We start from the raw sequence: 12,090 nt of genomic DNA, 5'->3' as shown, positions 1-12,090 counted from the left end.
TTTAAATATTACATATTAATTGACATCCCTACCGATTTAGGTGGTAGGCTATCACTTTTTAGGCACTCTGACACCTACTAATACAGCCTCTGTCCCAACAGCAATCAGTAGACCTGAACAGACATCTGCAATTAACTACACCACCTACAGTGAAACAAATACAAATAATGACCAGGGAAGCCAGCCAGGTGTTACCTAGAGAATCTTCCCTGGAAAATAAAACTAGAGGTATATTCATAATTGAGAGGAAAGAAGGGCAGTGAGGCAAGGGGCAATGAAGAGGTGAATGGAGAGGCAGACCCTTTTTCTTCATATCTGTGTATCAATCACATTAAAAAATTTGAGCGAAAGGCAATGTCAGAAATTGATTCCATGTCTGAGTAACAAGCTGTGCTGATTTTTGACCCCATGACGTGATGCACAGCAACGCATTAAGCCGCTACCTGTCTACCCTCCACTTTAAGGGGCCTTGGGTATTTGTGACAACAGTTTACAACTAGATTTGAGACCTGTTGGCTCACGGATACAGGTAAGTCTGGAAGATAGAGTTCAGTGCATTTTTAACTCATCCATTATACTTTTTACTCAATTGTGTGTGTCTATACGATGTCTTTAGGTCCCAGTAATTTAGATGCAGTAATACATTCTCATTACACCAATAAGAATTATGTGTTCCTGCGGCATGGTTCAGAATTAAAAATGGTCTCTGTACCTGTTCACAGGCCCTCTGCCTGCTCGGATGCAGCCTACGGTTCAATTAAAATTGAATGATTATTGATTATTTTCTATTGTTAATTGCAAGAATACGGCACCAATGTTTACGTGGTGCCATGTGTTATTATGTGTGTGTTTTTTTTTAAATCTTTGTGGTATTTAATTGGATTTAAATTAAAGAATATATGTAACTCTTGCAGAACTTTGCACCCGTTTTGTCAAGAGCAGACCTCTTGCCTTTGGCACAGCTTGTTAGCATTCGAGAGTGCCTAGAACAACTGTCCTATGGATCATGTGTTGGACCAGGACAGGTAGCTCTCTATTCTTTCCTAATTTGTGCTGATGTCATCACTGGAAAAAACAGTTAAGTGATATAATTTCTGTGCCACCATTATGCTAAGTTAACAATTTCATAACCTGAATCCTCCTACCTAAATAGGGTCACATAATACTGGGGGTTATGCTGCATCGTATTTTCTATAGAATGTATATGCTGCTCGTGCTGGCACGGTTTTTTGGTAAAGCTCAGAGTTAAAAAAAAAAGTGATTTTATGAAGTACCCCTCATATTTATCCATTGTATCCTAAATCAAAAACAACTTTGCACTCCTTTCCAAGCACTGACATCTGATGCAGTGATGAGTGCATCTGAATTAGGAACTTGCCCATGGTTCAGTTGCTGCAAGTCACCAGTGGTCTTTACTTTCGTCAGGTGCTCAAAATTTGTTCACCAGAAAATAATCTCTAAGGCTGGAAAAGTGCAGTTTGGAAGAACTGTATCCACTGATCACACACTGTAGTAAACCTAATAGCAAAAGATTCTGTAGTGTGCAGAGGGGGAAATGTGCCAAAGTATTCATGACGTAGCTGACAGATATTACAACAATCGGGTAGACCTTGCAAAGAATATACACCAAGTATTCCCCAAAATAATATCCAAGTTAAAGAGGGCAGAAGGAGGTGCATTGTTTAGAAATGTTCTCGAGGTGCACTTACACAACTAAATCACCATAGCAATGAACGGACCATACTATCAACACACGTCAATGTTCTTACCTTTACAACACGTAAGCATCCCTCATTCGTTTCTGGATTGGTCACTATTTGAAATTTTCCATCCTCATTTCCCTGAACAATCGAGAAATTTGCCCGCCAGTTTGGTGTGTTGACTTGATCGTCGTCTTTTATTGGGATACACAAGACTTCCACGTCAATTTCATTTTCATTCACTTCTCCTTGGTACTGTATTAAAAAACACATTTAAGAGTGAAACAATCCCCATCCGCTAATCACCCATGAATTTCAAGAATGTGAATATTGATGCATATTCAAGTGACACAAATAACTCCAGAAGACCAGCAGCATGTAATTTGAAGCGAGAGGTAAAAAGAACCATATAGTAGAAATAATCAAGATATAACGTGTACTTACTGAGGTAGCAGTGAACGTAGGTGCACAATCATTGATATCCTCAATTGTAATGGTCATTGTGCCTGTGCATGACAATGAATAAGGTTGTCCACCCATGTCTTGTGCTTTAATTAATAGCACATATTCATTGGTCAACTAAAAAAAATGTAAATAGCAAATCAGATTACAGCAAATATTTTTAAATGTACACAAATTACAACAGCACATGCCTAACACAATGCTTTAAATTCTTTCACTAGCCATTGAATTTGAATTGGAAAACTACATTTTGGCCCCAGTACAAGGTTCTGGGTTTAGGTGGTATACCGGAAGGCCAGTATTTCTGATTCACGTCAGTATCCTTGCGCCTTAATTTCAGGATGAAGAATAACGTGGACTGGGATAATGCCCATTTTTTTCTTTTGGGGAACAAAATGGTCCCAAAGTCACACCTTTACTACCTTATTGGGGCAGGTGTTAAACTTGAGGAGCTTTTTGCAGGCTCGTGTTGTGGGTGCCATAGGGCAGGGGAGGCTAGATTAGGTGAGGGAAAGTATTTGCTGTTTGCCTCACGCTGTCTTTACAGCGCTGGATCTGCCCTCAGGCTTCGCACCTCTACTCTAAAGTTGGGTTGTGTGTTTCCAGGCCCATAATTTTCGTGTCTGGATTTTGTGATCCTGAAGAATGGTCCAGACTGGTGTCCTTGTCATAATCTAATTTTATATAAACCCTGCTGCACTAAAATGAGATAATTGTTTTAAATGTGGGTGACTGCATGAAGACAATGCAACAATAATATTTGATTACGAAATTGAACAGATGGTAATTATAGTAAATTGTAAAATAGATCATATCATCTATATAATGGTCTATTGGAAGAAAGGTATTGGAGCAAAGTAATTATAGGCATCCACTGTGCTCCAGCATTTTCTCATTCGTAACTAGTTCCTGGTGTGGATGCACAAATAGGGGAAGCTGTGAAGTACACCTCATAAAGAAACCCAATAAATGAAAGGCTATTCACAGAAAGTATATGGAAACCAAAAAGGCTCTCTCAAAACTAATCGCAAACTTGAATGTGACCCCACTTTAGTGTAGGCTGTTTTTGACTTTAAGGGAGGAGCTGGTGGACTCGTCTCTCTTCCTCGGTACACAAAAAGCTGATCTACATTGAAGGTAACCTTGGCCTCAGGACACACGGTGGGTTGCTGTCACCTGCTCACTCACTCCACTTTCATCCTGGTTTACATGTAAAGTGCATCGGTATATTCAGGGGGAAGGCAGTAGAAAACAATTACTTTCAGACTACATTCAGTGCTCACATAGACCTCCATTTTATCACACTTAGCTCAGAAGCAAATCAGAACGTAGGCTGCAGCCGATGTCCAGTGTCCATTTAGCTTGGCCAGCCAAGAACTGAAACACGTCACTCTTGCAACCGGAGAAATAGGTTATAAACGCTGACTAAATCAAGAGGTTCAAACCACCTGTGGAGCGGTTTAGCTGATATCACAATACCTTCAAACCTACATTGGACATTTAACCAGCAGAGGCAAAATTAAACACAAATGTGCACAATTTCTATTAGCATATGCCCTGAATTAGATCACTGGTTCAATATAATATGATGATTAAAATAAATGAGGCATCCTCTAATTAAAGATGCAGAAAGTCCACATACTACAAATATGTTTTTTTTTTGTTTTTTTTTAAATGAGCCCTTGGGTCTCCAAAGGTTGGCATTTTGTTCCCTTAGTTGCAGCTGTGGGTTTTTTCAATACAATTCCTGCTTCTACTGGGTATGGTAACAGGATTAAGGATAGTTTATTGTGTAGGGCGGAATGATAAAGAGGGGGGGGGGACTTAATTCCTAAATTGAGTTTACTAAACTGTTCTAAATGAAAACTGAGCAAAAGTAGACTACTTGCTTTGACAATAGTATTACCTCTCGGTCAGTGTTTTGTGACGTGACAGTGACAATACCAGTGTCACCATTGATGGCGAAGAGTCGAGGAGAAACCGGAAATTGGGATATTATGGAATATTTTATAAGGGTGTGAATTGTACCCGCCTCATCTCTGTCTGTAGCATTCACTCGTCCAACAATGGTACCTGAAAACAAAAACAAATAATCATTAATAATCTGGCAATCAGTACATTTATTATATATTTTTAATCTAGACGATAAATTTGAGTGGACATACCCAGTGTCCTTATGGACTGTTCCCCCACATTTCACAGACCAATATAACTGACTGAACAGAATATTGTTTTCGTCCATTTAGTTTCCATTTCCAATCTCCTTGGATTGTACTATTCTTGGAACGTGGTATGCGTGGATGTCATTTAGGGGTTGCTAGGGGCTGCTGACTGCTTGAACCGCTGGTACTGCCTTTGTGACCCCTGACCTCAGAAATGGAACATTCAGTGCCAAAGGCACAGAAGAAGCTCACTTTTATGGTTGTTGGATCACCACTATTCCAGTTGTCTACCCATTTTGTTATGATAGTAAGAATGAATGTGTTTATGAAAGGGAGACAGCATCTGCATGTGTGTGCATTTGTGTCTTCATGTGTCAGCATTTGCGTGAGTGAGATATGAGTGTGACTGAGTCACAGTAAGTGAGTCAAACTAAGGAAAGAGTAAGAGTGAAAGCCACTGAATGAGATTGGGTAAGTGGCAATGAATGACTAAGAATGAGTGTGAGGGAGTGTAGGAGGACAGAAGTAGTGCCTCAGGCTGAGTGGCAGTCTGGGGCATTGTTAATGTCGCTAGCTTGGTTGGGGTCAGGGACTGGTGGTGTTCTAGCGCGGGGACACTCCAGTTGGCATAACCAGGCACTTTATAAGCTAAATAAAAATAATAAGAATAATAATAATAGGAGGGCGTGAGCAAGAATGGCGGAGGAAGAATGAGAGTTGTGACAGTGAGTGATTGTACTTGTGAGTGAGAATGAGTGAGAGTAAAAGTGAGTGCTAGTGAGTGTGTGAAGAAGTATGAGTGAGAGCAAGCAAATGTTTGAGTGAGTGAGTGTGAATAAGTGAGATTGAGTATGAAAGAAGTAAGTAAGAGTTCATGTATGCTAGTGAACAAATATAAATGAGAGTAAGAATGAGTGTGAGTAAAAGTGAACGCACGAGAGGGAGAATGAACGCATGCGAGTGAGTGAAAATTAGTGTAAAGCAGTTAATGCAATGGGCTAAAAAGAAGAATTTGGTGTTATGCCTGCGAGTCTGCCATTGGCCCTGACATACTGAAGGTAATTCTTTGCCAATAGAGCTATCCAAAGAAAAATGCTGGTGCTGGCTGACTATAGGCAAGTATTACCAAGACAGACACCTGAAACAAAATCTGAAAATGACCTTTTAGAGGTAATTATTGACATAGGTTCACCAATTGAAAAAAGCTTGTGCTGACATATTGGAGCCAATTCTTGTTTTAACCCCTTCGCCGCGGGGCTAATTACCCCGCGGTGCGGGTGGCTGTGTGCGGCGCCTCAGTGCTCATGGCGCACGGTGGCGCTGTGCTCATGACGAGCTGAGCTCGTCATGACCACGCCTGTTTTCGTAGAATGGTCAGCACAGCAGGGGAATTATCCCTGCGTGGGAACGCCGCGGCGGTTATGACGAGCTCGGCTCGTCATGAGCACAGCGCCACTGTGCATCATGACGAGCTGAGCTTGTCATGAGCACCGAAGGTGTTAAGGATGACAACCTTGGCATATGGAAGTAGGGCAACTATGACAAAATGCTGTGCCTCACCAATAAGAGTGAATGATGGTAACCCATGCATATGTTCAACATTAATGGCAAAAATCTGGCAAGTGCACAATGTATTTACCTTTTAGCTTAAGAGACAAATAGTGCATGAGGGGCAGCCATGACAAAATGCTGGCCCTGTCACAATGGAGGACTTTTCTAAGATACAGAGGTACCCGAAACACATTTTGAAAAACTCCTGGAGACCACCAGGTTTCACTGGCATGGTACGCCATGAAAAGAGATAAATTATTAATGTATCCCTTTTCAGAACTTGAGGCGTTTTAGCAAATTTATGTGAAAACTGTGCATTAAAATGACTTATTTAACTCTATTTTTTTTTTCAAATTGTTCCAGGGCGAGAACCTCACAGAGTTCCCCTGTGAGAGATTCGGCTCACTCGATTTGTTCATTTGTTACAGACAAGAACAATTAATATGCCCCTGACTTATGCCGGCCGTCTTGATTAATTACTGCTGACGCAGCGGATACCAAACAGTACGCACAACAGCCCTTCCAGATTTACCTTTATTATGTCTATTATTTTCCAAGTTTCTCTAGTGACTTCCAAGAAACCTTCTAGGACAGAGCCCCCATCGGTTATCTCGACACTGCAATTTAAACTATATATGTAACCTGGTCCTGATGATGGCCCAACACTTCTGCAGGCTGAAACGCTGTCAACTTCCACAGCGGAACTCTTGGCGCCCCTGTTCATGGATACCCTACTCATCTGAATTTTTGTATTCATGTACCATTAATTGTCTGGGTATCCTAAATATGTAAACCTTTTTTTTTTTAAATCTCACTTGTCTCTTGTTGCGCCCCTAGCCCTCGCTGTATATACCACGTCACGAGTCACTTGCACCGTCACTATACTTCACAAGCACATGTGCACAGTATTTTGTTGGTTACATCTTATTTAATTTAACACAGTGTACCGACCCATGTGCTTGTACATATGAAGTTTAATATGTCCAACATGCTTGTCGATTGAAATATATTTTACATTTACATGAAAATGTTTCCCTGGTTTTCTCCCCCTTTGGATTCAATCCGTCACAATTAATTGTGCCACATATACTTGACCTATGAATAATACCCTTGGGATACTGTTGTTTGTTACAAATTATTGCCCTAGACTCCTTGGGGTTTATGGGCTATCTCCTATAGTCTGTTACTGCTTCAAAATACGCAAAGCAAGAATAGATAGATCAGGTTAACAGGTTCATTTTACAACAGGCAATATATTTCCCATGCCCTCCACAGATATTTAACACCATTTAAATAAACCAATAGAGAATGTGTTTCGTTGTCTAATGTTAAGCCTTTGAAACTCAAAATTAAAAAAACACAAAATTGAACATCAGGGTTCAACCCAAAAGGGTTGTAAGGTCTAATTCGAGGAACAGGAAGTACACAAAATACAACACAGACATAGTATAGACAAACTTCCAGCCACAAGTAATGATTCTCAGTTACAATGCAGGTGTAACCTCAAATAACGAGAAATGGTCTTTTTTAATATGTACAATTAGTCTACAGATAAGATTTTACAGATGACTATGAAATATTGCGAACCGTAGCAGGAAAAGTAGCCTGCGTGCTTGCTGGAGTGTACTGCCCTATTTTGTTGCCTTCCTAAGCAAATTATATCAGTTGTTCATTCAATCTACCCTCTCTAGTGTGCCTAAGAATCATATGACCCGCATGGCAGTGTCATGAGTCAAAGGGACGCCCAAGGTGCAGAGCTGATCACACACAGGCCAGGAAGTCATTGATTAGAGGAGTCCTTTAATCCAGAAATTAAATTCTGTGGGTGCACTGACTGGTCAGCTCTAACTATATGTAGCTATCTCCATGACCACTAAGTTGTTCAAGGATTCTGATCAACCCAGGGTGGAGCTTACACCACTGCGGCAGACAAATTTGTGACCCAGGGATTGAACTTTCATATGAGCTGCCCTCATACATCAAGATGCAACAAATTTACACTCCAAACTCAAGAAGAAGAGCTGTAATGTTGTTCTGTGCCAAGAAGACTATTGTCTGGGGAGAATAAATGCTGTGCTTCACCTTATCCGGGGGCATGCTTGCTCACCAAAGAACCAAACCCCAGTTGAAGCGAGAAAACCTGTGGGAGTCATTATTTGGTTGCGCAATATCTAATGCATGAGGTGTCCCCATCCAGAAGCTCGGGGACATCATCAAACTCCAATTACCTGCATCACCTGAAGGAACAGGAAAAATCTGTTGATAAGTGTGCATAGTCCTTAACCCAGCCGTGGTGCAGTGAAGCCTGTGAGCACCTTTTTGTTCCCTTGAAGGAGGCTTAAGACCACCCTGGCTGCACCCTGTTCTGGAGCGGTCAGACATAACTGGAAGATGGCATCTTGATTCGAAAGCCATGGTCCACGTCTAAACCCATAAAGTGCTTTCAAAGATATACATATCTGAAACCATGGTCCATGTCTGTTGCCGAAAACCAGAGTGTACGTCCCTGTCATTTAAGCAACCCTAGTGCTGAGAAAGTCTTATTGTGATTGGCAGTGTATGGGGCTGTGTAAAATATTTTTTGTCCTGTAAAGAGATTCTAGCATACAGACACTGGAACAAGCTCTAGTTACCCACCTGTAGCTTTGGAGTTGGTGAACTTCCACTGGTTGTACCTAGGCACTGAACTGTGCCTCCCTCATCCCTTTAGTATCGATTAGGGTTGTCAGCCTATAGGTAGACTCTTCTCAACAATTTGGGAGGGTGCACTGATTTTGCCCAAAGAGGTTTTATGGCAGGTGCATCAAGACTTCATAACACTCTTGATACTTTGAATAGTAGCACGAATCTCAACCATGCAAAAGGAATACATTTTGTCTGACTTGTAGCAATCTGACTGGTAGCCACTTAATTGTATTTAATGAGATGCTGAGGTAAGGCTTGGCGTTTAGAACAGCCAGGGATGTGCTTGCGAGCACACTGTGTGAACTGTCGCTACTGAAGTCAACAACATGCATGCCAGAATTCTGTGCTAATGAAATGAGCCTTTGTTCCAGGATCACAAAGGCAGGAAGTAATAACAAAACTCTACTAACTAACACTGGCCACTGACTTCAATGTTAAAAAGAAAATATATTACACAGCGCTCAGTTGTTATAACAACAACATGTGGGTTCAGAACTCTAGCTAGGAAGGTGCTACAGAGTCCTTGTTTCTTTGTGTATCCTTATTTCATGTGTTCAGCTTAGTCCTATGTATATTAAAGCACTTGTTTAATACAGTGTTGGCTAAAAGTTCTGATATATAGTGATATTATCATGTTTACCATGTTTGGAGTGCCAAATCCTCATTGTCCCTAAGTCTGGGTGGTGAACTCCGCTCCGCTTGCGGAGTTTGCAGAGTTTTCTGCACTCCACATTTCACAGAGTTCCAAAAAGCTCCTCTACATGAGCGAAGTTTTTTCCCCCTCGCTCGTGTTCATCAACGTCAAGTTGGTGAGAGCAAGCGAGGAATATCTACCTCCCGGCGACATTTTTCCTCGCCAACTTGGTGTTGACGATTGCGAGCATGGAATATCAACCTCCTGGCAAGATTTCTCAACGCGAGTGGTCAGATTTCTAACAGCAAGTGGTCGCGTATGCTCACGACCACTGGTGTTGAGAAACCGTCCATTCGTGTTGAGAAAGCTGCTGCTCGAGTAAAAATGTACTCTAGAGAGAGAAAGGAAGCAGTGCCCGCTTGCGCTAGGAATGGTGCCGTTTCTTGATGATTGCACAGTGTGGACAAACACCTGGCACTGAAAATTACTGCGAATGACATTAATCTAAAGAAACTCTGCCACTTGCAGAGCTCCGCGTAGCGCAGCAGAGTTTATTTTGAACTTTGCGATGTTCCGCGGTACTGCGCGAACTCCACCCAGGCTTAATCATCTCCTTGTGTATGCATAGACTGTTCTGCCTCATTACTACCGTGAGTCAAGTGCCCAAAAGGAGTACTCGGTAATTCAGTTTGGGGTCCAATAATAATCTGGCCCATGACACCAGTGGTAAACAACTCCAATATTCAGAATTTGAGTGAACCCTCAGGATTACAGGAACCTGGTCTTCCAAGTACATTACGTCTACAACTTTCCTAACATCAAAATATATATAAAGGTTGTGATTTGTGTGCCATTATATGTAAGAAGAAATTTCCTTACCAGCTTTAGAATGCTCGTAGAGTGAAGCACAAAAAGATTCTTCGGTAAACTTGGGTGCATTGTCGTTATCATCCTCAATTTTAATGACAAAGGTAAGCGGTGATTCTGGTGAATAACCATCAGCTGTCTTGGCATAGCCAATCATCTAGGGAAAAAGGTAAAGATATTGATACACACTGGATAACGTTCACATTGAGTTTTCACGTGTTTATACCTACATAAAACAATACTCATAGGAACTCATTACAAATGTCCAGGTCTTTGGGCAGGTAATATCTTCCATTTAAATTCCAAGGTTTCCTTGACAAAATGTGAATGTGGAAGAATTAAGTAAGTGCAGCAATCTGTGCACTACTATCAATCCCAATTAGGATTCAAACACCCATGTGTGCTTGCACCGGAATTACAGGGGAAGTCGGAATGAGGCCTTGCAAAATGTTGGCAAAGGGTTTGGTAGCTACAGCATTCCTCCAAAAATCCTACATTACTCTTCATAAGAGAACTATGCTTTGGGTAGGAAAGACTGGAATTATGAAAAACTTGCTTAACTCTTGCCTTCAACATGGCTAACAGGCGTGAAGAATGAAGGCTAAGCAGCAAGCAAATTATTTTTAAGAAATGCTGACTGTGTGGCTATTTTCTATGCAGGACAAACAGTGTTCTATTTTTTATACTAATGGTGTGAGGCATCCCTAACTCCTTATGCAGAGTCGTTAAAGATTAGAGAACAGGAACTGTTGCACCTGAATAGTTCTTCATGAACCAAATCCTAACATTGGTACCCTTGTTCATAGGGTCATGAAGGCAGCTACAGGAACAGGGAAATCACAGCACTGGGCCATGTTCACGGTCTGCAGTTTCCACTCTGTGATCTTCCTTTAGCCACTAAACCTCAAACACATCTCTGTTGAGGGGTTAAGTGTGGGACAACGGCTGAACACTATGGTGACATCAGTAGTCAAATGGGGTGTCATGTCAATTCTGCAACCCTTGCCATTTTAATGAACTGACATCCATGAATAAAGGGTCGCTATTTTTACATACTCTGCCCCTTCCTCTGGAGTTCAACATTACATTTCCTGTACATGCTAACTATTTTTAAACGTAAGCCTTCTTCCCTATATACAATGGTCTTCATGTGAAACCCGATTTTCAGATGCTCTCATTGTTTGTGTTTCTTTTTCAATTCTTTATAATGTTTGTATCTCTAGAAAGTAAGGTCTGTTGTGGCTTTTAAGGCTATTTGCAGACATCTACTTTCACTGGTGGCCATTCAGCAATACCACTGACGGTCCTGGGAAACACATTTACCAGCAGAGCTGAGGACACTGAATCATGGAGGACTCCTCTTATCAGAGTAAATTGCATCCTTCACCACCTATATTATTTCTCATGTACTGCATAAATACAATCTCAACAATTTGTTACACAAACTTTGTAAGGTGCCAACATGTGACAGATCTTCTTTTACGGCAACTAAGAATATGTTGTATTCCTAGCAGCAATCAAAGTTAGCCCATGCATGTTCAGTGGTGTACAACCGCCCCAGCCTGTCATCGCTGCAGGCCTCCAGTAGAGAGTGATAGTAGACTGTACATTATGTACTAGTGTGCGTCAGCGGGATTCTAGACGGTAGCCACCATGAGAATGTTCAGTTCAATGTCTTCCAACATGTTTCCAGGGAAGCTGGATCAAGGCCAGGTTTTCAGGTTATATATTTAAGATAACATAACATCACATACAATACATTTGAAGGGGACTAATTTACACAGTAGACGGCTCACCTGAAAATCTGGAAAGGATCTGTCTAACACACCTGCCTTAGTAAGCACCTCGGTTGACTTGAGCTGGCATCTTGGGAAGGCAAGTAGCCTGATGCCAGAGAATATTAATACCTGATGAAAGAACTTCTATATAGAGGGGGTGGACCTTTCATGAACTCAGAGCAAAAAACAACCCTGCCATGTAGGCTCTTTAAATGGTACGCACTACTGAGCTATATGTGATCATGCACCTG

The 12,090-nt window shown here is 41.3% G+C and overlaps 1 protein-coding gene across 1 annotated transcript in view; it reads right to left on the bottom strand.

Annotated features, from left to right (window-relative positions):
* The window catches only part of LOC144828843 (desmocollin-2-like), a 144,865-nt gene that overhangs the window by 72,467 nt on the left and 60,308 nt on the right, over nucleotides 1–12,090 (bottom strand). The window contains exons 6-9 of the mRNA XM_078687380.1: nucleotides 10,074–10,218; nucleotides 4,069–4,235; nucleotides 2,145–2,279; nucleotides 1,770–1,955 (exon numbers count right to left, since the gene is read on the bottom strand). Coding sequence (XP_078543506.1) covers nucleotides 1,770–1,955; nucleotides 2,145–2,279; nucleotides 4,069–4,235; nucleotides 10,074–10,218 — 633 coding nt within the window. The remainder of the gene's footprint in view (nucleotides 1–1,769; nucleotides 1,956–2,144; nucleotides 2,280–4,068; nucleotides 4,236–10,073; nucleotides 10,219–12,090) is intronic.

This window comes from Lissotriton helveticus, chromosome 4_1 (assembly GCF_964261635.1).
Source record: "Lissotriton helveticus chromosome 4_1, aLisHel1.1, whole genome shotgun sequence".
Classification (NCBI taxonomy): domain Eukaryota; kingdom Metazoa; phylum Chordata; class Amphibia; order Caudata; family Salamandridae; genus Lissotriton; species Lissotriton helveticus.
Note: the sequence above shows the minus strand (reverse complement) of the source record. Positions and strands in the feature narration are given on the sequence as shown.